Source organism: Cololabis saira, chromosome 5 (assembly GCF_033807715.1).
Source record: "Cololabis saira isolate AMF1-May2022 chromosome 5, fColSai1.1, whole genome shotgun sequence".
Lineage (NCBI taxonomy): Eukaryota > Metazoa > Chordata > Actinopteri > Beloniformes > Belonidae > Cololabis > Cololabis saira.
Genome location: NC_084591.1, coordinates 1,059,191 through 1,085,957, shown reverse-complemented (window position 1 = coordinate 1,085,957; position 26,767 = coordinate 1,059,191). Strand labels below are relative to the sequence as shown.

The 26,767-nt window shown below is 43.8% G+C and overlaps 1 protein-coding gene across 1 annotated transcript in view; it reads left to right on the top strand.

Annotated features, from left to right (window-relative positions):
• The first annotated feature begins 5,525 nt into the window (after positions 1-5,525).
• Positions 5,526-26,767, top strand: part of ticrr (TopBP1-interacting, checkpoint, and replication regulator) — a 47,579-nt gene continuing 26,337 nt past the window's right edge. Inside the window, exons 1-8 of the mRNA XM_061720725.1 lie at positions 5,526-6,044; positions 11,087-11,312; positions 12,918-13,182; positions 14,549-14,856; positions 17,531-17,855; positions 19,116-19,248; positions 19,330-19,454; positions 23,119-23,301. Of these exons, the coding sequence (XP_061576709.1) occupies positions 5,653-6,044; positions 11,087-11,312; positions 12,918-13,182; positions 14,549-14,856; positions 17,531-17,855; positions 19,116-19,248; positions 19,330-19,454; positions 23,119-23,301 (1,957 nt within the window). The 5' untranslated portion in view covers positions 5,526-5,652. The remainder of the gene's footprint in view (positions 6,045-11,086; positions 11,313-12,917; positions 13,183-14,548; positions 14,857-17,530; positions 17,856-19,115; positions 19,249-19,329; positions 19,455-23,118; positions 23,302-26,767) is intronic.

Below are 26,767 nucleotides of genomic sequence, written 5' to 3'. Positions count from 1 at the left end.
AGCAGCACTTCCTGCCGTTGTTACCGTGGTAACAGCAGCACTTCCTGCCGTTGTTACCGTGGTAACAGCAGCACTTCCTGCCGTTGGGAGGGGAAGTTGTGGACCAAAAAACAATGTTAATAAACTAGGAAACCGTCTGACTTTATTTGTCACCGACTGTAAACTAATCAACGCTCCTGAGGTCGTCGTTGAGTCCGAGTGTTGACGCGTTTCTTCTCCAAACATTCCGGTGATTGATGCTGACAGGAAGTAGACGCAGTAAGTCATAAATATCAGAGCGGTGAGACGCTGTCTCCCCGGTCAGAGCCTCGCTGGATGCTTCTTCCTTTTTAGGCAGCGTTTACCAGGAGGGACGCTGAGCTCTCCGCCGAGCCGAGCTCGCTGCCAGGCCCTCAGCCAGGCCCTCAGCCAGGCCCTCAGCCGGGCCCTCAGCCAGGCCCTCAGCCAGGCCCTCAGCCAGGCCGACCATCACACTGCTTTACTTGGCACAGCAGAAGAAGAAGAAACCACTGTTGGACCAAAATAATAACGAGAAGAACAAACATTCTGGGCCCTTTCCTTTTTTAGATTTGATCTTTCAGAAGATAAAGTGAAGAAAGCTGAAAAGCGCCGCGTTAGGTCCCGTTGCAGTTCCCTGAGGAGCCACTAGGGGCGGCTCCAGAACCAAACCATCTCTTCAAATGTTTTTAACTTTATTTAATAAACATATTTACAGCAAAAATTGGGTGTGATTCTTGTATCAAAGATAATATTGTAAGAATAAACGGACATGAATGACTACGGGTTGCCATGCGGTCACCGTCACGCCCACCCACGTTGCTTTTTTCCCATAGACCTCCATAGTAAAAGATCGTCCTCTAAAACTGTTCACAGGAACCTCCAGCTGGAATCACCGCACATTACTAATCTTTGTATTCTATATTTTTAAGTCATGGACTTTATATCCGTCAGAAATGTTTTATAACGGCCAGAAAAGTCAAAGAAAAGTCTCTTTCTGGGCGTGACGTCACGGCTGACGTCACAGCCGTGTCCGTGCATTCATGGATGTTTATATTAATATATATTATGTAATTATATTATATTAATACATTAATAATATATGTAATGCTATACATGTAATAATATACATTAATTAATACATTATATTAATATATATTATGTAATTATATTATATTAATACATTAATAATATATGTAATACTATACATTAATTAATATATTATATTAATATAAATTATATAATTATATTATATTAATACATTAATAATATATGTAATAATATACATGTAATAATATACATTAATTAATATATTATATTAATACATATTATGTAATTATATTATACTAATACATTAATAGTATATGTAATACTATACATGTAATAATATACATTAATTAATATATTATATTAATACATATTATATTAATATTCGCGTCATTGCCCCGGGGCATGATGGGAGGCCCCAGAGCATCATGGGAGGTGACTCAACTGAGCATGCTCTATGGGCCCGTTAACGCAGAAGTAAACCAGGAAGTCAAGAACTTCCATTGAAATGAACGGCGGCCATTTTCCTGTGTGGTATCCAGTTAATATAATAGATCCATGGTGTAATCATAGACATATATACATGTATACATGTATATATGTCTATGGGTGTAATCACCATAGACATAAAGATGTCTATGGTGATTACACCCATAGACATCTATACATATATATATATGTCTATGGTGATTACACCTCGGTTAAACAGACCGAGCTCCATCGATGGTTTCACTGCTCCCCCTAGTGGACGGAGGGCAGACCAAAAACACAACACAAACATTTGGTAGAATAACACAAATGGCTCTTACAGTTTATATAAAATGATATAAATATATAATTAATAAGACACGGATAAGCTGAGTAATAATTCTCTGATATGAATTAGTGATGATGTTCCTCCATAACTGAACAAATCAATGAATAAAACATCTAAATAAATGTAACAGGATTGTTAAACGTTCACCAGAAGCTCAGACTCCCAAATAACCACCCATTTATTTCATTTAAGTTGTTTTATAACGTGTCCTCTTTAAACCACACAAGTCAGAGAAATCCAGCCACTAAAAACCGAACAAAACCAAAAAAACGCAGCTTTAAAAGTAAAATGCAATCGCTCCTGTCAATCTGTTAGCTAAACTTTACCAATCAACATTAGAAAAAGATCTGAAATAAGAATCAGTTTATGGAACAATCTGAACAAAGAAACCAAAGAATCCAAATCAAACATTATATTCTAAAGAACAATTAAACCAGTAACTATTTACGACCTATGTCGACATTTAGGAAATATAATGAAAAATGTTAGTTAAGTTTGATTGATATACTATAGCCGGCGGTAATTTTATTTTATTTTTTTATTTACTTAGTTGTTTTTTAATTTTTTAATTTACGTTCTTTGTAAACTGATTTCTTGGGAAAAAGGGGCAGATTAAATAAGATTCTTCTTCTTTCTCCCTTTTAGGCACGTTTGTGTTTGTATTGAATAGTTTGTTGTTTTATTTTTGAATGAAATAAAGAATAAATGAAATGAAATGAAAAGTTTCTCACAACAGATAAAAACATCAGAGAAAACCAGCCACTAAAAACCGAACAAAACAAAAAAAAGCAGCTTTAAAAGTTAATCGTTCCTGTCAATCTCTTAGCCCCGCCCCCTCCGCTTGGTTGATTCGTAGTCCGTGTTTTGATTGACAGGCTGCTCGCCCAATGGAAAACACCAATAAGACCTACGATTGTCTAGACTAGAGTACTAGAGTACTCTCTCTATAGTACTCTAGCCTAGACCGGGGGTCGGCAACCCGCGGCTCTTTAGCGCCGCCCTAGTGGCTCCTGGAGCTTTTTCAAAAATGTATGACCTTTTTTTTTCTTCTTTTTTTCTCTTTCTTTCTCTTTTTTTCTTTTTTCTTCTCTTTTTCCTTTTTTTCTCTTTTTTTCTTCCTTTATCCTTTCCTTTTTAATTTCGACATTTCGACTATTTTTTCTCGACATTTCGACTTTTTTTTCTCCACATTTTGACTTTTTATTCTCCACATTTCAACTTTTTTCTCAACATTTTGCCTTTTGCCATTTGCCTTCATTCTAATACAAGACTTTTCTTTTTTTGCGGCTCCAGACATATTTGTTTTTTGTGTTTTTGGTCCAATATGGCTCTAAAACATTTTGGGTTTAGACCCCTGGCCTAGACCCTAGAGTACTATAGAGTTATTCTGTTGTTCTGCCTCACTCACGTCTGAAAGTTAAAAAAGAAAGTATCACACGTGTAAATGTACAGAATGTACATGTTTTAGCAAAGAGACAACAGGTCAAAGCAATTAACACAAGCATACAGTATATCTTACATTTATAAGGAAGAATAGGTAACAGTTAAGCAGTGATATAACTCTAGATAGAGTTTAATTTATTTGCCACAGATTTCTTATTAGAACACATTGATTATATATGTTGTTGTGATCCAGGTTTATTGTGTAGTAAATCACTGTCATCTGTCACTCTGCCTCACTCACGTCTTAAGTTTAAAATCAACAGAAATATTACGATTTTATTGTTTGTACAGGTGAGTAAAACAGAGTTCAAATCAAATAACATAAGCATAAAAATATTCCAAAGCGAAACATTTATTGACATTCTTTACTGATTGTCGTGGTTTTCCTCAAGTTGGGGGGACAGACAGCAGTGAGCTGCTTTTGAACGGTAAATATTAAAATAAACCGTACACAAGTATATTTGCAGCTGATAATGAATCACTGTGAATACATGAATGTCAGTTACATGTATTGAATGACTGGATGACTAAACTAAAAGCCTAATTTGACAAGCTTTTCTGTTATTTTGGGGGGAGGGAAAACTTCACTTCTTGGATTGCAGATAAATTAGCAACTGAACTGTAATCTGGTAAATGCATCTCTTGTGTAGCTACATGAGATTCATGTAAGCGATGTATGTCTGTCTGTGAGAACAAGTAAAATCATTAAAAGACAATGTATGAGTTTTGGCCTATTAAATGTATGAATTTAACATAAAAAAAAAATCATATCTAACATAAAAACCGCCTCCGATATAATAACTACACATAATGACTTAAAATTTGTCGGTATTTCATCGCCTTAGCTCAAGAGTTTCTCGACGTGCTTCAAGTCTGTCCTAAAAAGCCCTACAGGAGCTGCTACTGTAACTGGAATAATCAAAGCCTCCACTGCACATCCTACTGCACATCCTACTGCACATCCTACTGCACATTCTACTGCACATTCTACTGCACATTCTACTGCACATTCTACTGCACATTCTACTGCACATTCTACTGCACATCCTACTGCACATTCTACTGCACATTCTACTGCACATTCTACTGCACATTCTACTGCACATGCTACTGCACATTCTACTGCACATTCTACTGCACATGCTACTGCACATCCTACTGCACATGCTACTGCACATTCTACTGCACATTCTACTGCACATCCTACTGCACATCCTACTGCACATTCTACTGCACATTCTACTGCACATTCTACTGCACATTCTACTGCACATTCTACTGCACATTCTACTGCACATTCTACTGCACATCCTACTGCACATCCTACTGCACATTCTACTGCACATCCTACTGCACATTCTACTGCACATGCTACTGCACATTCTACTGCACATTCTACTGCACATGCTACTGCACATTCTACTGCACATTCTACTGCACATTCTACTGCACATTCTACTGCACATTCTACTGCACATTCTACTGCACATTCTACTGCACATTCTACTGCACATTCTACTGCACATATACTGCACATTCTACTGCACATTCTACTGCACATTCTACTGCACATTCTACTGCACATTCTACTGCACATCCTACTGCACATTCTACTGCACATTCTACTGCACATTCTACTGCACATCCTACTGCACATCCCGCTGTTCCTTCTCATTATTGTTGTTGATTATTGTATTACGTAGCTTATTCTATTTGTCTCATCACCTTTTTAGTCTCTCTCGGTGCAAAATAACAGTAATTCCCCCCTTTCTTTTTTTTTACAATCTTCCCTACAAAGTACTGCTTCTTACCTGTTTGTCATTCAATGTTATATGAGTTTAAAACGGTCTCCAATGTAAACAAGTGTAATGCTTTCTTGGAATAATGCCTTTTAGTTGACTTTGTATCAGTGAATCTGTCATGAAACTGTACCTGATCCTATGCAATTCTTCAATCAATCAATCAATCAATGCGGCCACTGAAATCACTGAAATCACTGAAATCACTGGAATCAACGGGATCGACGCCACTTGTGGAACTCCAGAGGCTCCAGAACCCGGAAGTGCGGGTTACAACGGAGTATGTGGAAGTGTCGCCACTCTGTTTTATCCACCGCTCTGGTCTGGACCAATGACGTGGCGTTCCCGTGGACGTTGGCCAATCAGAGCGAGGGGGCGGGGCCTGGCTCCAGGAGAACCAATCAGAGCGAGGGGGCGGGGCTTCGTTCAAGGAGCGGGAAAGGACGAGAAAGAAAATGGCGACTTGAGTTGGTTTGTTTTTATTAATAAATCCATGGTTTGAACGGCTCTGTAAACACTCGAACCGGGTCGGTACCGGTTCTGCTCCACATGGCTCTGCAGAACCTGGTGTTCGTGGTGGACGTGGACCCGGCCCCGGGCCGGGCCGAACCGGTTCTGCTGAAGCGGGCGGTTCTGCTGACGCTGCTGCACTTCGGGTACCGGTTCGGGTTCGGCCGGGTCCGCTGGGGGTACCGCTTCTTCGGTACCGGGTCCGGTACCGGCCGGCCCGGCAGGGCGTCGGACTTCAGGGAGGTTCGGAACCGAACCTTCCAGGACTTTGAGCTGGAGCTGGACCGGGCTGTCCAGAACCAGAACCAGAACCAGAACCAGCACCAGCACCAGAACCGGGCCGGTTCCGTCCACTCCGCCCTGAAGGAAACTCTGCTGGATTTCCAGTGGGACCGACCAGACATTACCAGCCCGACCAAACCGGTACCGAGGTGAGTTACATGAGAGGACCAGAACCAGAACCTGGACCTGGACCAGGTACTGGTTCTGGTCCAGGATAGGGTCACCAAAATAAAAATAGAGAAATAATCCAAAAGAATCCGTTCTTTTGTTTTGATAATAAAATAAATAATAATATCCGGAATTATTTTTTTTAATTTTTTTTTAATTATTATTAATTTATGTTATTTGTGAAAGGGGCAGATCAGATAAGATTCTTCTTCTTCTTTCTGCTCCCTTTTCATTCATAAGTTAGGAACATTTGTATTTGTGTTTGTATTAAATTGTTTTGTTTTTTGAATGAAATAAAGAATAAAATGAAAATGAAAATGAAAATAATAATAAATCCAGCAGAATTTATTATTATTTTATTTATTTATTGGACTTCCGGAATAATTATTTTGGTGAGTTCAGTTCCAGCAGAACTTCAGAATTATTAAAGGATTTGTAACATCTCATTTTCCCAGGAAAACACACACTACAGTCTAGACCAGTGTCTCCCAACCCGGGGTCCGCGGCCCCCTGGGGTCCGGGCAGAGATCTCTGGGGGCACGAAACTTTGTCTGCTTTGAGGATATGCAGTTGTAAAAATTATATTTACACATGTTAAATAAATAAAAAGTAATAACACACCTAATGATATACAGTAATCCAAGTCTCTATAAACCCACGTAGTATTTTAAATTGACCAAAATATATTTTAGCAGGGTAAAAACTTAATAACTTATTATTATATCATTATTCAACATTTAATCTTACTACTACTCCGACAGGTTGTTAAAGGAAAAATGTTTAAAATGTTTGCGCTCATATTAAGAGACATTTTTCAGAAATATTTTTATATCCTTGCAATTATTTTTTGTGCGTATTTTATACATTGGTGACACAAAATGAAGGTGAGAAAGACAAAGTCATGTGTATACAGGGTAAACCAGAGAGAAATGTATCACAAAAACATAATTAATGTTCATTTTTCCAATTAAAGATTTGTAACGAATCACTTTACTCTATTGGTGCCAGTACGTACGGGTCGGGGGCCCGGCTGGTCTTAGACACAAGTAGGAACAAGGAAAAAAGGTTGGGAACCAGTGGTCTAGACATACATGACAACAAACTAGGGCTGGGCGATATATCGAGATTTTAATATATATCGATATATTTTCAAACACGATATGGTACGAGACAATATCGTTTATATCGATTTAAAAAAAGAATTTTTTTTTTTTTTTTTTTTTTACATTTTTTTTTTTAATGATTTTGATATAGTTTATTTTGTGACAAATTGACTTGAATGTTTTATTTGAGATTTGCACAAATGTTTAGTTATTTGCACAACTGTCAACCTCAGTGGAAAAGTCTGCCTGTTACTGTCTACATTGTATTAATTACAGTGTATTTTAATTTAATTGTTATGCAGGAAAGGGATATTTGTTTTATTTTATTCAAGAAGCATTTTTATTCTATATATGCAGGCAGTTTATTTTTATTTCATTAGTTTTATACATGTTGATATTGTGCAGACCTCTGTTAATAAAGGAACCTGTGTGACATTTGGCACGAGGTTTTGTATTAAAACTGACGGTTTTTTAAAGGTTTGCCTCAGAAAAAAATGAAGCTAACAAAGATGCTAACAGAGAGGCTAACAGAGATGCTAAAATAGATGCTATGCTATAATCCTTTGGGGGAAACCCCAATTAAGGCACAGAAAAAATATCGAGATATATATCGAGTATCGCCATTTAGCTAGAAAATATCGAGATATGACTTTTGGTCCATATCGCCCAGCCCTACAACAAACAAACTCCCACACTCCACCCCTACCACACAATCTAGTTACAAAATACAGCCAGCCCCAGGTGAGTTCTATGATAGAACCAGGACCTGGACCAGTTAGATCCGGACCAGGTCCTGGCCCCCAGGTGAGTTCTATGATAGAACCAGGACCTGGACCAGTTAGATCCGGACCAGGTCCTGGCCCCCAGGTGAGTTCTATGATAGAACCAGGACCTGGACCAGTTAGATCCGGACCAGGTCCTGGCCCCCAGGTGAGTTCTATGATAGAACCAGGACCTGGACCAGTTAGATCCGGACCAGGTCCTGGCCCCCAGGTGAGTTCTATGATAGAACCAGGACCTGGACCAGTTAGATCCGGACCAGGTCCTGGCCCCCAGGTGAGTTCTATGATAGAACCAGGACCTGGACCAGTTAGATCCGGACCAGGTCCTGGCCCCCAGGTGAGTTCAGTTACAGCAGAATGTCTGAATGAGTTAAAACCAGGGTGAAAGTAGATTAAAGTTCTTGCTGGTACTACGACCCCAACCTGGTTCTCCTCCAGCTTCTTCATCCCTGAACACTAGGGGTGTCACGGTAAACACAAGTCACGGTTCGGTACGTACATCGGTACAGGGGTCACGGTTCGGTACGGGTTCGGTACAACGGGAAAAAAAATACAAAAAGTCCCAAATGTATAAGACAAGTTTTTTTTTCTTTTATTTTGATCATAGCATTTGAAAGTTAAAGTTTGTTCAAAACTAAAAAGCGTCTCTTATTAAAGTGTAGAATAAAACATTTAACTTGTGCATTAGTGTTTTTAATTTTTTATGTTTTTTATGTGAGCGCGGGATGGGACATTGTAACGAGGCTCGAGCACTTTTAATAAATACTTGAACCCGGGCTCCTCTACTGCTGCACATGGGCAGAGCCGTCTGGGGGCGGAGCATTCTCCATGGGCCTTATGATAGTCATTTTAACGTTCAACAACATCATCCTACCAGAAACACACACACACACACACACACACACACACACACACACACACACACACACACACACACACACACACACACACACACACACACACACACACACGCGGAGCTGAAAACTCAGATAGTCACGGACTGACTCAGTTCCATCTTTGATTCAGCTTAAATACAAAAAACCTAACTGGTCTAAAATTAAACAATCTATTTAGATAGATATAGACACAGCGGTCTATAACATAATTTCTGAGCTCTATAACAGAGAATAGACTCTAGTCTAGTTGACAACAACACAAATCACATTCAAATAGGCAGCTGGTCAAAGCTACCACAACATTCTGTTAATAAATTATTTAAGAAGGTCTTACAATGTGTGCATTGAAATGGAAGATAAACTTCTTTAGCATTTTTTTCATCAAAGCAAAACACTTAAAACATAAAAAAAAAAATGTTACTTCAACATTTTTGATGCTTTTTTCTTTTTTTCCTGAAACGAGGAATGAAAACCAATCACAAATATCATATTTGTGATTATTTACCAGCATATTTGAAATATATTTTTTTATTGAGTACCGGGTGGTACCGTCTTACTTTCACCCCTGGTTAAAGGACAACAACAACAACAACTACCACATCATCTAGTTACAAAATACACTCATTCACAATCAGAAAAGGGTTTATTGCCAAGTTTGTTAAACACACACAAGGAGTTTGTTGTGGTGATTGGTGCAATACAATACAATACAATACAATACAATACAAGATCAATCTATAATGAAAAGAGAAAATGTACAACATGAGGTTTTTAAATTGCCGGAGTCTGTGCAAAAGGGACTGAAGCTTGAGTTATGGTTCCGGGGGTCCGGGGGGGCCGGGGGTCCCAGACAGTTACCAGAAAAAAATCTTTTACAAAATTACAAGGTAGAAAATATTTATTGAACATAAAAAACTGAACATGTTTTAAAGGTATTGTGACATCATTTTTAACATGCTTTTAACACTATTAAAAGTCTTGGCCAACATCCCTCAAATGTGTCTAAAAGAGTGTAACAAGAAAAACTTCACTGCAGTACTCCATTCCTGGCTTTTTATTACAGTGTTTTTTTGCGCCGTGAAAAATGCTTCCTTTTCCCCCTTTCCTGTCAATCATTGCTCCGCTCCTCCTCCAAACCTCCTCCAGCCCAGCCATACGCTCACAGCGGCGTCGGAGCGACAGGCGAAGCATGCACGGAAAAGCAGCCGGGAGAACCACAGCAAACAATCATAAAAATAAAGGCATGCAAGCAGCACTGTCCCCTTATCTTAAGTCCAGTCAGTGGCCGCGGGTCTTCTTAGCAGTTTTCCTCCGGTGATGAGAACAGAAGAGGCTCTAAACACTAAAAAGCTCCGTGTTAAGCCTGATTTATGGTTCCGCGTTAAATCGACGCAGAGCCTACGCCGTAGGGTTCAGCGTACGGTGCGCGTCGCCGCGTAACCCTACGCCGTAGGCTCTGCGTCGGTGTAACGCGGAACCATAAATCAGCCTTTATGGTGCACTGGAGAGGAGAGGAGGCAGGGAGCTGGGTGGAGGGGGCGGTGATTTAGCGGATCGTTACGTAACGACCCGCCACCAAACCACATGCGCCGTTTTTGCATAATTATGCGGAAAATCCCAGAAAGCACACAATACACTGAATGTTAAAAGTTCGTTGTTTTTTGGGTGTAATTGATGTCAAGACACCCAACAAAACACAAAAAATCAAGAAAAATGTGTTTTTCATGTCACAATCCCTTTAATTTCCAGCATTATGTTGTTTTGGTTCCACCTGCTGGTGAATGTTGGTAAAATTCTTATGTGGTTACTTTTTGGTTGGTCAACGATTTATGTTTGTGGTGCAACCGTTACGGAGCGGCCAGTCTATTTCCTTATTTTACAACGCCGTTATTAATTGTTCGTTTTTTTTCCACTTATTCCACCGAACACCCAAAGTGTTTTTTTGGCCGAACAATTTGGGTTACTGAACAATTTCGGTTACCGAACAATCGGTGCATCACTGCTGCTAAACAGCCCCCTCACTAACAGTGTCCAGCGCCGCTAGCGTAGCGTAGCGCTACGTTCCCAACGTTGTGTAGCTACTGTACAAACTCACCGGTATTACGGTGTATGAAACATTCATATCATAAGAAAAATAAACACCCGTATTCGCTATGAACCGGTATGAACCGGTATACCGCCCAGCACTAATCCAACCTACTGAAAATGAAAGCATGAATACGTTTTTCCGTGTCTTGTTTAGACAGAACCGGAGGGCCGAGCCCGGGGGGTTCGGGCCCGGCTCCGGGCCCGGTCCGGCCCAGGAGGACGACCCCGGCAGGAACCTGCTGTTCCTGGTGTCTCCGTGTCCCGGTCCCGGGTCAGAGACCCCGCTGGACGAGGACTGGGTCCTGCCCCGGAACCTGAACCACATGCTGGTCCAGAGGAGGGTCAGCCTGGTCTGGCTGGACAGCAGGTCCCGGGACCAGGTGAGTGAGGGGGTGAATGGATGAATGGATGAATGACCAGGTGAGTGAGGGGGTGAATGGATGAATGACCAGGTGAGTGAGGGGGTGAGTGGATGAATGACCAGGTGAGTGAGGGGGTGAGTGGATGAATGACCAGGTGAGTGAGGGGGTGAATGGATGAATGACCAGGTGAGTGAGGGGGTGAATGGATGAATGGATGAATGACCAGGTGAGTGAGGGGGTGAGTGGACGTTTTGGGAGAAAATCGATTAAGGCTCGAAAGCGGTCGGCTGCACCAAAATGAATCACACACACACACTCGCTTTTGCTATAATGATATATGAACCTTTATTACCACAAGAAAAGCAAGCATTTGCATAGAAGACACACACACACACACACACACACACACACACACACACAATTACTCTTTTTGCTAGGATAAGGTGTCAAGTTGTCCCCCACAAATGGCAGAGCAATATTACACACACACACAAGTACACAGGGCCAAGGCCTCATACTCTTACCTCGACACAAGAGACTGGAGAGCCGAACAGTCCTGGCAGAGTAGGCCAAAAAAAACCCAGCTGGGCGTCCGTGCACTAGACCCACAGCTGACTCTGACCCGGACTTCCGGCTGTCCCGTCTTTATACCTTTTTACTCAGCACCTTGCGGAGGGGGGGGGGGGGGCGCATTCGGCAGTTCTAAAAATAAGTCTTGCCTCACACGGGAGCAAAATCCCGTGTGAACTAGCGCCTCTCTCACAGTTTACATTTGTTATGATAAACAGCACGTGCATGGCTGATTAAAGCTGTGAATTGGGAATTCAGGGCATTTCAGGACACAAAATGTATTTTTCTCCCTTCATTCCACCTTTGGCCTGAAAATGTCCTAATTCAAAAACAAGCATAATACATGAGCATAATTAATATGAAAAGTTGAATTCAGGGCATTCCAGGACACAAAATGTATTTCACCTCTCAATGGATGAACCTGAACCTGAATAAGTTTAAATGTCAAATTATGCAGCCAAATCAAGTGTAAATATATCGGTAATGGTTCGTGTACTTCGCGGCCGTCCGTTTTTTGTTTTGAAATGACAAAATAAAAATAGAGAGATAAGCCAAAATAATCTGTTCGCCATCTTTTGTTTTGATAATGGAAAACGGATCGTTATCCATTATCCGTTATCCGATTTCATTGATGTGTTTGAAAATCGAAATTGGGAATTAAAACAGCGAATGGAAAACTCTTTTCTCTATTTCCTATTGGTTTCCAACGGGGCGGGCAGTATGTTAGAGTTCAGTTCATGTTATTGATTGGACGCTGCAGCTGAACGGACTGTCATAACAGATTACAGATTAAACTCATGTTTCACTCCCAGGTTTCAGATTTGATTTATTTTCTGTTTCAACATTAAAAAATCTAAAACTGTTAATTTTCAATCTGATGAACAAAAGAACTCGCTGTTTTAATTCTCAATTTCGATTTTCAAACACATCAATGAAATCGGATAACGGATAATGGATAACGATCCGTTTTCCGTTTTTATTATCAAAACAAAAGATGGGGAACGAATTATTTTGGTAACTGCCCAGACCACATGTCTCCCTCTGGTGTTTCAGGTGGGGGTCTGCCAGGACCAGGTGGGGGTCTGCCAGGACCAGCTGGGGGTCTGCCAGGACCAGGTGTGTGAGGTCCTGGCCCCGGGGGGGGCCCGGCTGGTCCCCTTGGTGGCGCTGCTGGACCTCTGCTGCAGCTACGAGTCGGACCCCCGGCTCCGGAGAGACGCCTGGGGGTTCAGGTCCAGCGTGGGATTCCTGCTGTCTCCGGAGAGGCCCTACGGCCGGGCCTTCCCTGCCCGGGGGGGAGTTCTGCATTGGAGCCCAGGTGGGGACCAATGTCCAAATTCTTAATTTTTATTTGTAACTCGAGCTCACGGCCAAACCGTGAAAGTTGGACAAATAATTTTTAGTCAGAATGTAGAGATAGATGTTGGGATTCATAAAATGTGACTTTGACAGGCGGGGTATTCACAAAATTCAAACAGGGGGGCTAACAGCCACGCGAATTCCTGCCTCGGTCTCCATTGACTGCAATGTAATCAAAAGTTTTCTTCAAAAAAATCTCACTTTGTTTTCGAACTGCCGTTACTAACACATTTTAAGGAATATCTGAATAAAATTAAGATTGTCAGAATCTGCCGGGTTCTGTGTCTCTCACGATGTCTTTGTTTTTCTGCTAGGAGCTACGGTTTTCTCACAAATCGGAGTTATTTGAGAACTTGTCACAAGGCAAAAGCTGGGGTTTTCTCACAGCCAACCCGGAACCTTCCTCATGTCGAGGTTCTTGTTGCCCCTAGCAACCAGAGCTCAGCTGTTGACTGATTAGACTGAGCCAGACTGGTCACATGACCCAGTCAGTACAGACTTCATATACTTTAACCTGGAAAATGGAGAAATTTGACCTTAGACGATCCCCAGTCCTGCTGGGATTATATATATATATATATATGTATATATATAAATTTGTATATATATAAATTTGTATATTATATTTACAAATTAGCACCGCCCCTTCTTCTGATTGGTTATGTTATAGTCCAATAACTTTTGAATGGTTTGACATAGAGAGTCATGGGTGGTGTCATAGGACTCGGTATTGAGTCCTTGACCTTTTATTGGTGCAAATTAGCCCCACCCCTTCTTCTGATTGGCCGATATGCGAGTCCTTCACCTTTATTGCTTGCAAAATGAAGCAATGTACACAAATGGGCAGCACCCCGCCGTGGCACTTGAAATTTCTGCGATGAAATTTTCTAGTTATTATTCATTTCATTATATCCAGTCATGCACCTGAAGCGAGACTTCACTACACCGATGCATCGCTCCACAATATTGCCGGTCTTTGTTTGTGCAAATGTGTTGAAAAAGGTGATTTTAGAGTTTTACCTTTTCACAGAAGACATTTTAAGACAGGTCAAGGTTGTATTAAAGTTAAGAAAAAAGTCAAGAACAAATTTGAGAACATTTATTTCAAGAATACCATTTATTCTTAAGTTTTTTCTTAAGAAGAAACTTAAGAAGAAAGTTGAGAAAATACTTAAGAACTTTTTTGGAGAATATGACTTCTTTTTTTTTCTTCTTAAGAATGAACTTAAGAAAAAAATGACACTTAAGAAGAATTTTTTTTCTTAAGAATGTTTTGTGAATCCGGCCCCCGATCTGTCGTTCCTCACATCTACTTCTGTCCCCAGAACCAGGTTCGGTGGTTCAGGTGTCGGTGGTCCTGGACCCGGTGGTCCTGGACCCGGTGGTCCTGGACCCGGTGGTCCTGGACCCGGTCTCCAGCGGACAGACCCGTCTCCTGGACCCGGTCTCCAGCAGGCAGACCCGTCTCCAGGACCCGGTCCAGGTCCGTCTCACGGCGGTGCTGCAGGACTGGGACTCGTCCTCACTGACGCCGGCGTCCTCCGAGTCCTGGCTGCTCCGGGGCTGCGGCGGCGCTGACCCGGCAACCTTCCAGAACCTGCTGAGGGAGCTGGCCGCCCACCGGGCCCACATGGTGAGAACCCAATTCAATTCAGTTTTATTTCTATAGCGTCTATTACAACAGAAGTGTCTCCAGGAACTTTCCAGAGACCTGGGGCCTCATTTATGAAAGAGTGCGTAGGATTCAGACTAAAAGTGCACGTAAACCCAAAAGCCGAAAATGGCGGGCGCAAAAAAAATTCCCGATTTATAAAACCGCGTGCACGCACACTTGCACGCAATGTTCTCTTTATAAATCACAGTCCAGCTGGAAGGTTGCACAGCTGAATTTTCCTCATATCCCGCCCTCTATACGCCCACTTTCTACCATGAATGGGCAATGCAAAGTACTTCATGACTGTATTTGCATATGAATGAGCCTGCTGAATGTGCAGCGCCACCTGCAGTCTGTTTCTGCTGCGTCAGGATGAATGAGACTAGGGGTGTGCAAACGGGTACATTTGGATTCGATTTCGATTATTGGAGCTTCGATTCTTCGATTATAACAATTTTCGATTCGATTATTGGTGCCACGATTCTTCGATTATTGTGATTTTTTTTTTAATGCTTTTTTCCATACAGGATTGATTTTGTCTTCATCTGTGGCTACATTTATAAATAAATAGCCAATCAATGAAATCAGTTCCTCTAACAACACTCATTAAGTAAATAACGAAGTTTTTTGAACATTTGACATGTATTTTTCAAAAGACACAAAATAATTTATTTTATGACTATGTAACATATCTGCCATATTTCAAGTGAACAATAAGAAATGTACATTCTTGAAAATGAAATGATTCAGCAGATTATTCAGTCTGGAATCTGGATAGGATAACTTATAGAATTTTTTTTTTTTTTTTTTTTTTTTAATTAATCGATTCCAAATTGTCACGTGACGCATCGCGATGCATCGACACATCGATAAATTGCACCCACCTTTAAATGAGACGTGTCGAGCTGGAGTTCTGCCCAGGTTTCCTACCTCGGCAGAACATACTACCGTACGATCCCCGTTTTCTTTTATCTCGGTTTCTTTTTTTTCAATGGCTTTTTCATGCAAATAGACGATTTAACAGCAGGAAGTCAGAATGTGCTTCACATAGATCTATGTGTACGACGCGTCGGCGGAAGAAAAAACCCATCAGATCACGCTTCCACATAGATGGATAGATAGATAGAACTTTATTCATCCCTGAAGGGAAATTCAACTGTCCAGCAGCTCATCAAAACATAAAAAACAACCACACTTCCACTCAGAATCAGGTTTTATTGGCAGTTTAGAAAAACATGTACTTGACTTCGGCGTAGCCCTCGCGGCTCCCGCTGCCGGCGACGGCCGGGTACGGGCCCGACGCTCCAGCGCCATCCATTTTCAGGGCTAATTGATTCGGCAGTCCTCAGACAATAAAAGCACATTCATATTAAAATAAACCTGAAGTATAAGGTTTAAAAATAGCATATAAAGTGCAAACTAAAATATAGTCCAGTCGTGGCAGAGGTGAGTGTGTGTGAGTGTGTGAGTGACTGAGTTCAGGAAGAGTTAATCAGTCTTATTGCCGTGGGGACGAAGGATCTCCTGAATCGCTCCGTTCTGGAGCGCAGTGAGCGGAGCGACCGCTGCAACTCCTACCTGCAGGTAGGATGATTTGACAGATGAAAATACCCCATCAGACCACGCTTCCACATAGACATCAACATTTATCTATGTGGAAGTGTGATCTGACGTTTTTTTTCTTCCACCGACGCGTCGTACACATAGATCTATGTCAGAGGTCGGCAACCCAAAATGTTTTAGATCCATATTGGACCAAAAACACAAAAAACAAATATGTCTGGAGCCGCAGAAAATGAAAAGTCTTGTATAAGCCTTAGAATGAAGGCAACACGTGCTGCATGTATCTGTATTAGTTATAACTGAGGGAAGGTTTTTTTTTATTATGCACTTCGAGAAAAAAGTCAAAATTTCGAGAAAAAAGTCGAAATGTCATGATTAATGTTGAAGTACAATCTTGAGAAAAATGTCGAAATGTTGAGAAAAAAGTCGAAATGTTGAGAAAAAAAGTCAAAATGTCGAGGAAATAGTCAAAATTTCATGAAAAAAGTTGAAATGTAAAGAAAAAAGTCGAAATGTCGAGAAAAGTCAAAATTTCAAGAAAAAAGTCAATTTCGAGAAAAAAGTTGAAATGTTGAGAAAAAAATTGAAATGTCAAGATTAAAAAGGAAAGGAAAAAGGAAGAAAAAGCGGGAAAAAAAGAAGAAAAAAGAAGAAAAAAAAGGAAAAAAAGAAGAAAGAAAGGAAAAAAAAAAGGTCAAACATTTTTGAAAAAGCTCCAGGAGCCACTAGGGCGGCGCTAAAGAGCTGCATGCGGCTCTAGAGCCGCAGGTTGTCGGCCCCTGATCTATGTGGAAGCACATTCTGACTTCCTGCTGTTAAATCATCTATTTGCATGAAAAAGCCTTTGAAAAAAAAAAGAAACTGAGATAAAAGAAACGGGGATCGTACGGTAGTATTTTCTGCCGAGGTCGGACACGGGAAGAAAGAAGAAACCTGGACCTTATCTTTTAATTCATTTATTTTAATTTATTTATTGTTTCTGGTGGTTTTTAAACCGGTAAGTACCAGCGATGGCTGGCGTTGCCCCGGTAACGAGGGGCGGGGCTTCCTGAGTGTGCGGCTGCTGACCCGGTCTCTCCGTCTCCTGCAGCTGGCCGAGGTGGACGTGGGGGGGCTGCTGTGCTCGGCCGTCCTGGCCCCCCTGTCCCAGTCCACGGCCCTGCTCACCGTCCTGCAGCCGGCCGTCCCTCTGCAGGACACGCCGGCCGTCCCTCTGCAGGACACGCCGGCCGTCCCTATGCAGGACACGCCGGCCGTCCCTCTGCAGGACACGCCGGCCGTCCCTCTGCAGGACACGGCCGTCCACGGCTCCATGGACGGCAGCGCCGCCGATCCGCCGGCCGACCTGCCCGCCGTGGTGAGCAGCGTTCTGGGAGTCGTGTACGACATCATGGACCAGGACAGCCACGCCCTCGGTGAGGACCAACCACAACACCCATCACCTCCCTGTTTCTCCCCCAACCTAACGCTGACTCATGTTTTAGTCACACTTTTATCCACTTTAACTCAAGTTCAACCAAAGAGGCTGCGTTATGAACCTCATTTCTATCGGGATTTCAGCCTCAGAAACAGGAACGCCATATGTGTTACTTCAGAATCAGAAGGGGAAGAAGAGAGAAGAAGAGGGGAGGGCTAGTGGGGGCAGAGCCGCTAGTTTACATTCCACCAGGGAGATTGTGACTGGAGCAGCAGGCCAAGCTGCTCTGTCAAGGTCAGATTATAGAATCAACAATTGTATTGAAAGAAAGGAAACCGGCAGACTCCAGTAATTTTCCGTCTGCCTTTAGTCTCTCATTCATCAATGGCGACTCCAATCAGACGAATTTGTGATCAATTCCCACCAAGCCGAGCTTCCAACTTCTCCGGCTTTGCTCTCCCAGCGTTAAAGTCTGAGTGCTGATCCCCGTGCTCATTCCTTCAGCAACGTCGGGCAGCTCTGAAAGAGCCAGAACAGCTGTCGCCGACTTACGCGATTTTCGATAGGCCAGGAATCCCCCTCCTCCAATTAGAAGAAATCCTGCTATCACAAATCCAATTATGAAGCATCTTTAACATCCTCGACAGACAGAATCTTGAGGCACAAAGGTGTCCAGTTTTTGTAGGAATCCATTGTGTATCCAGCAAAAAATGTCCCATCGGGGCAGGAGGGCTCCCTTACCCCCTGACTTCTCGTCGCAAAGATTTGGTCAATTGTGCTGAGAGACCAGTTAATCAATTCCATGATTGTAGAGTTTCGGAGGGGTGAAATTCAGTAAGAAAACTCAAATATCCTATCTCAAAAAATTTGAATATTCTGGGAATCTTAATCTTAAAATGTAAGCCATAATCGGCAATAATAAAATAATAAAAGGCTTGAAATATTTCAGTTGATTTGTAATGAATCCAGAATGTAAAAAGTCGAAATGTGGAGAAAAAAAGTTGAAATGTCGAGAAAAAGGTTGAAACGTCGAGAAAAAAAGAGGAAACGTCGAGAGAAAAAAGGAAGAAAAAAAGAGGAAAAAAGAAGAAAAAAGGAAAAAAAAAAAAAGGAATTAAAAGGTCAAACATTTTTGAAAAAGCTCCAGGAGCCACTAGGGCGGCGCTAAAGAACCACGACTCTGGAGCCGCGGGTTGCCGACCCCTGGTCTAGACATTGGGAAGAATAGTAAGTTTTCATGGTAATGTCTGTCCTCCAGAACCGGACCCCCCGGTCCCCGACTGGGCCCTGCAGGAACTCAACCACGGCCCCCCCAGCAGCAGCATCCTGGAGACCTGGTTCCCTCAGTCCGACCAATCAGGAGTCAGCTCTCACCTGATGGAGTCGCTCAGGTACGAGGGGGGGTTAATAAACGAGCCGGTCCCCCCGGCGGCCGGTCCTCAGGGTGATAACGGCCCCCCCTACCGTTGCAGGGTGCTGCACGCCGCCCCCCAGCCCGGACCAGAGGACGCCTCCCTCCTGCAGCAGGACCTGGTCTCCGGTCTCTCAGACCTGTACCGGCTGTCCCAGGACGGCCAGGACAAGACGGGCCGCAAACGTAAACGCACGCACACACACACACACACACACACACACACACACACACACACACACACACACACACACACACACACACACACACACACACACGGGATTCTCTCCTGGCATAAGTAGCCCTGGTCACAGGCTACGTTCGGTCTTTGCATGGGACCCCCTCGTCCACCCCCGGGCCCCCCCTTGTCCACCCATCCCTCTGTATGCGTAATCGTAGTGTGGGGGTCGTGGTGACTAAGGTGGTTATACAATTATTGTGTGTGTTTAATTCCTGAGTTACTAACAGTGCCTTTGGCCTGACCCCGCGCCTGACACTCCGAAAGTTCCTCCTTTTTTTTGTTTTGTTCCCGTTTCACCCGACATGTTTACGACATGGTTTAGTGGAGAAAGGGAGTAATTTTGCTTTTTACGACTGGTCCGTCAGTACCCTTACATTCTTTCGTTATCTTTCTCGACCCCCTCATCTCTTATCCTGAATCCAGGTGGCTTTTCAGCTTTCACTCCTTTAATTCACTAATAAACTTTTTAAGCTAAACCCCTTGTTCCAAAATGTAAAAGTTGGCATATTCGGAATAAACAGTACAAACAAAACAAAAACAAAGTAAATTATCCACTGACTGTCCTGGTATTAATAACTGTAAAAAAGTCCTAAATAACATTGTAAAACCTCTCACCCATATCTGTAATTTATCATACAATCTGGTCCTTTTCCTAAATAAAATGAAAATTGCAAAAAGGCAATTCCACTTCACAAAAATGAGAGTAAACACAAGTATACAAATTACAGACCAATATCCATACTACAAGTTCCAAAATCTGTATTCATCAAAACTTCTATAGATGTAAGACGTTAATATTATTATTCCTCTCATGTTTTGTAAGAGGGGAGGCCCTCACTTGAAACTTAAGGAATGTGAGACGCCCCTTTTGCCACCCCTAAGCAATTCAACACAGATTCACTGAGGGAGGGGGGGGGGGCGCTCCAGTACACGGACAAACGTTATCTCCCAAAAAGTCCTCTTGAAGCTCATGTATGTTTTAACAGATAAAAAAGTCTCCTTTTATAGACACAGAATGCATCATTTTAAAGAAGCTCATTGTTCATATTATCTTAAAAAATGTCAACAGAGAGGCTCATATGAATTTAAACTTTTTACTTCTTAAAATATTATCTTATAGTGTCCAAATATATTCTAAAATGTTCCATCTATTCTAAATCTTCTATTTTTAAAGCCTTACTTATCTGGTTGCTGCAAAAAAGACCCAAACAGCCCCTCCTCTTTCTATTGGAGAAACAGAGAGGAGAAACATCTCTGCATCTCCCATAAAATCTGCTAAAGCTCATGATTCGACTGAAGAACTTTTACGACCATGGCATTTGAACCTGAAACTTTTACGTATCTCTTTTACCTTTTCTGTCTTTATTCAATTTCCCATTTTGAAACCAACTACGAAGTCAATTAAATCATACTTCTCTTACTCTTAAAATGACAGAATATATTTCAGCTGTTCACAAAGTTTCATGAACACACACACACACACGCACACACACACACACACACACACACACACACACACATCTCTCACTCTCTCTCTGTCTCTCACACACACACACACCAGCACACCAGCACACACATAAACGCAGGCGCTTCACCCGTACAGTAGAAAGCGCCAGTAGTTACTGCTGAATTTTACATATATTTCATAATCTCACCATCTCTGTTTCTGTTTTTCAGGCTCATGTCAACATAGATCTTACAGTATCTTCACGAAGCCAAATACCCTCAACTTTCAAGTTTCTCGGGCATTTTAAATCTCTAGCTAAAATAAAAAAGGGGGGGTCCCAGACCCCCTATTCCCTCTCCTGAAATGCATACCATCAACATTTAAGTTTCTTTGGCAGCTCTTAACAGTAATTTTGGGGTGTCAAAATCCCAGGGCCTCAAACCCAGCAAAAATCCGTGCGCCCGTCGACGTCACGGTTGGAGTCGCCCGACTCTGACTTTAAAATGTCTACGGTAACAGGGTTCTTCAATAACCCTGTTACCTCAAAAAGGGCCTCTAACCCAGCCTTTATCAACCTTTTTTCAGTCATGACACCTTTCAAAAGTGAATAAAATCTCACGACACCCCAGATTAAAATATAATTAAAAACCACACTGCAACGCTGTAAATGCATATGACGCGCACGTACGGTGTGGGGCACCGCGTAGCCTACGGCGTACCCTATGCCGTAGGCTACGCGTCGTTTTAACGCGGAACCATAATTCAGGCTTCACTGTAAACGGCCGGTTCACACCGACGTCCAGCGGTTGGAATTCCTTCGTCAGACCTCCCGGAATAACAGCAAGCACAGCGTTCATATTTTTCACTTCTTTCTTTACAGTGTCTGTGAGACGGGCGGCATAGAGTCACAGATCAGCAGCGATGGTGATGTGTGGAAAAAACCACCGGGTCGCCGCACATACACCTGCCTTAAACACTCTATCATCATTCTTTCATCCATCCAGCCGGTCTCATCAGCTGGTCTCTAATGATGATGGTCTCTAACACGTCCGCAAATCAAGGGTGATTCACGCGCCCCCTTTAACTTCTCATGGTGGCCTCAATTACATCCGCCTTACATTGATACAATGGGCGCATTGCGTCATTGGGCGCGCAGCACATTTAAAAAAAAGACGTTTGTCAGCGCCTAATGGTCGTCAAAATACGGTATCTTATTTATTCATTCATAGGCAAAAAGAATGTATATATGTATGCATTCATATATTTATATATGATATGTCAGAATAGGTCATTTTTTGATGACATCCCTAAAGCAGTCAGAGGACACCCCAGGGTGCCGCGACACCCCTGTTGAGAAAGGCTGCTCTAACCCCTAATAAACATTCCTCTACGGGCCTCTAACCCTTAATATTCCTCTTATGGGCCTCAAAGCGTTTCTAAATATTTTCTCTTTAATTCCTATTCCAGCCCCTGTCCTTGTTTTTTTTTTTTTTTTTTTTTTTCATTAAATTTAGCAGTTGTCATTAAATTCAGCAATTGTTCTTTAATTTGGCAGTTCTTAAATTCAGCAGAACTTTGTCATTCCTTAAATTTAGCAGTTATTAAATTCAGCAGCTGGGTATTTACTTAAGACTTTGGACACGGTCTTGTTTTGATTGATATCCAATGCAGAAAAAACGGTCTGCTTACCCTGAATTTGCCGCGCGGCCGTGTCTTCGCCTTTTTCGTAACCAGCTGTTCTTTCATAATTACCTCTTTTCCTCTTTCTCAATCCCGGACGATGCCCCCAAATTGTTGTGATCGAATTGATCACCCCGGGTTTGTTGATTGAGCTGGAAAAGTAAAATAAAGACACAAGACTGGGATATAATTAAAGAGTCCTCATGAGGGAGATCTAGCAGAGCAGAGCTCTTGCAGCTGCTTCTTCAATCGTCCTGCCAGATTTGCCGCTCCCTGTCCGAGAACAAGATTATTACTCTTAGAGAAAGGGGGGGTGGCCCAAAGTTTATTGCTGGGGGCCCCCTTATCTCGTGCCTGTTACAGAACTGTGAGAAGTCAGAGGAATGCACCTTAGTTTCACACACAGAAACATTTAGTTAATCAGCACATGCAGTTTACATATTCAGTTTGATTTTAAATTATTTTTATTCAATACCCCCCAGGCTCCGCCCACATCACCCCCGTGAAGCAGAGGATGAAGACCATGAGCCGCTCGCTGCAGATGCTGAACGTGGCCCGGCTCAACGTCAAGGCCCAGAAGAACCAGCCGGAACCAGAACCGGGCTCCGAGAAGCCCAGGAGACGCTCCGGGGACCGGGCCAGGCGGGGCCGGACCGGCGCCAGCAGTGAGTAGCTCACACGCAGGGTTTCCCATGATGCACCTCAGCAGGGTTTCCCATGATGCACCTCAAAAGGGTTTCCCATGATGCACCTCAACACACCACAGGGTTTCCCATGATGCACCTCAGCAGGGTTTCCCATGATGCACCTCAACACACCACACCGTTTCCCATGATGCACCTCAGCAGGGTTTCCCATGATGCACCTCAGCAGGGTTTCCCATGATGCACCTCAACACACCACAGGGTTTCCCATGATGCACCTCAGCAGGGTTTCCCATGATGCACCTCAACACACCACAGGGTTTCCCATGATGCACCTCAGCAGGGTTTCCCATGATGCACCTCAACACACCACAGGGTTTCCCATGATGCACCTCAGCAAGGTTTCCCTCTGAACCTCTGGTCCTCCGAACACCGCAGCAGAACCTCTGGTCCTCCGAACACCGCAGCAGAACCTCTGGTCCTCCTGACACCGCAGCAGAACCGTGGTCTGTGTATCCCTGGCACCCGCTCACGTCAAACTTACTGAAGCATTTCCAACGCAGCAGGCCCAGTATTTGGGCCTCTGCCGGTAAGTTTTGATACAACTTTTAACTTCTCCCGTGTACACCGCAACTGTCTTCTCTCCGCTGCGGGCTCCTCTTGGAGCCCTCGCGAGTAAGTTTTGCTCTGAACTACCGGCTAAAGCAACTAGCTAGCTGCTCGCTACTCTGCCATCGTTACTGGTCACCGCTGTTTTCCGTCCTCAGCCACCACCACCTCCTCCTCAACAAGCTTACCTGCTGGATGTAGCATGCTGTGGCTAATCCTGTGGATATTCCTGGGGTTTTCGTCGCTCCTCTACACCCGGACCCTCGGCTCCTCGACGCTAGCTCTCGTTAGCTTCCAGCTACCGCTCTCGACCCGGACCATGCCGCCGCTCCACTCCGCCGCGGCCCACCACCCGCGTCCGACGCCTGGTCCACTCTGGCAAAACCATCCTCCACACAGCCGCTCAGGACGCATGTTTTCCTACAACTTCACGTCGCCAAACTCCATTCCTTCCTTCTGGTCCTCCTGCCGTCCCGCAACTTCGTTACGTCACCACAACAAACAGCATGTGAATCTGTCCAATCTCCGTCCACTTCCTCAGTCCTCTCAGCCAATCACCAAGCAACACCACCTGAAACTGGCTCTGTTCAACACCCGCTCACTCAACAACAAAAGCCTGCTGCTGAATGAATTTATAACGGACAATAATCTGGATTTCCTCTGTCTAACAGAAACCTGGCACAAACCCCTGGACTATTTCTCACTAAATCAGGCCACTCCCCCCAACTTCACCTACATGGAACAAGCTCGTGCTGAGGGGCGGGGGGGCGGTGTTGCAGCAATATACAGAAAGGACATTAAAGCAACCTCCATCCCCATTCCTGTCATTCCGTCATTTGAGCACGCTGCCTTCAAACTACCTGGCCCCACTCCTCTTGTCACCGCCGTCATTTATCGCCCCCCCAAACCAAACCCCTCCTTTCTCTCGGATCTCTCGGATTTTCTGACCCAGCTCTGCTCCATCTCTCCCTCTGTTCTCCTCCTGGGTGACTTCAATTTCCACATCAACGATGCTAACTGTAAACCTGCTGCTGAATTCCTGGACCTGCTACACTGCCTCAACTTCACTCAACACGTCGACTTCCCCACTCACGCCCGCGGCCACACCCTCGATCTCGTCTGCTCCACCGGCCTCACCATAAATCAGCTCTCCAGCCTCAACCTCCACGTGTCTGATCATCTGGCAATCATTATGGACATCAACATCCCCATCCCCACTCCCAAAGAAGCACGCAAAATATCCTTCCGCAACATCAGATCCATCTCCCCCTCTGCCCTCTCAGCCTCTCTCGCCACTCAGATGTCCGCCTCCCCTCCCCCGTCACCCGACAACCCCTCGGACCTCGTGGATTACTACAATCATACACTCTCCTCCTGTCTTGATCAACTGGCTCCCATCAAAACCAAAACAGTCTCTTTCGCACGCTCAGCACCCTGGTACACCCCTGAACTCCGCAAACTGAAATCCCGTAAACGTCAACTCGAGCGACTCTGCAAGAAATCCGGATTAACTGTTCATCAACTCGCCTACTCTGATCATCTCCACCAATACAAGGATGCCCTCAACTCAGCTCGCTCCACCTACTTCTCCAACATCATCCATTCCGACTCCTCCAACCCAAAGGCTCTCTTCTCCACAATCAACAAACTTCTCAAACCCAGTGACAACATCTCCAACTCCTTCACAGTCTCTAAGTGCAACGACTTCCTCTCATTTTTTCAATCCAAAATCCAGACCATCTACAGTAACCTGACCACCTCCTCCACCCCCTCCACCTCCCCACCTGTTTCCCCCCCCTCCACCACTCAGCCCCTGTCTCACTTCTCTCCCATGTCTTCAGCGTCTCTTTCAACAGTCATGATGGGCATGAAAACCTCTTCCTGTGCTCTGGACCCCATCCCATCCACATTTATAAAAAACTGTCTCCCAGCCATCTCCCCACTCATCATCAACATCATCAACTCCTCCTTCAGCTCTGGATCAGTCCCGGACACCCTCAAACTGGCAGCTGTCACCCCCATCCTCAAAAAACCTGGACTCAACCCTGACACCATGAACAACTTCCGGCCCATTTCCAACCTCCCTTTCCTGTCAAAAATTCTGGAACGCGCCGTCGCCACTCAGCTCAAGACCCACCTCACCTCCAATGATCTGTTTGAAACATTTCAATCTGGTTTCCGCTCACGTCACAGCACAGAAACAGCCCTCATCAAAGTCACCAATGACCTCCTTCTCTCCTCCGACTCCGGCAACCTCAGCATTCTCCTTCTCCTGGACCTCACAGCGGCCTTCGACACCATCAGCCACACCATCCTCCTTTCCCGCCTGGAATCATCTCTCTACATCACCGGATCCGCCCTCTCCTGGTTAAAATCCTATCTCACCAACAGACATCAATTCATCAGCATCAACAACTGCTCCTCCTCCACTGCCCCTCTGTCACAAGGCGTCCCCCAGGGTTCGGTGCTTGGTCCTCTACTCTTCATCCTCTACATGCTCCCCCTTGGCAACATCATCCGCCGCCACCGCCTCCACTTCCACTGCTACGCCGACGACGTCCAACTGTACATCTCCACCAAATCCCTCACCTCTGCAACCCACTCTACCCTGACCAACTGCCTCGCCGAAATCAAGTCATGGATGCACTCGAACTTCCTCCAACTCAACTACAACAAATCGGACATGCTCATCATCGGCCCAAAATCCCTCACCAAAACTGCTCACAACTTTACCCTCACCATTGACAACTCCATTCTGTCTCCCTCCACTCACATCCGCAACCTCGGAGTTATCCTGGACAACAACCTCTCCTTCCAACACCATGTCAACCACATCACAAGGACTGCTTTCTTCCACCTCAAAAATATTGCCCGTCTC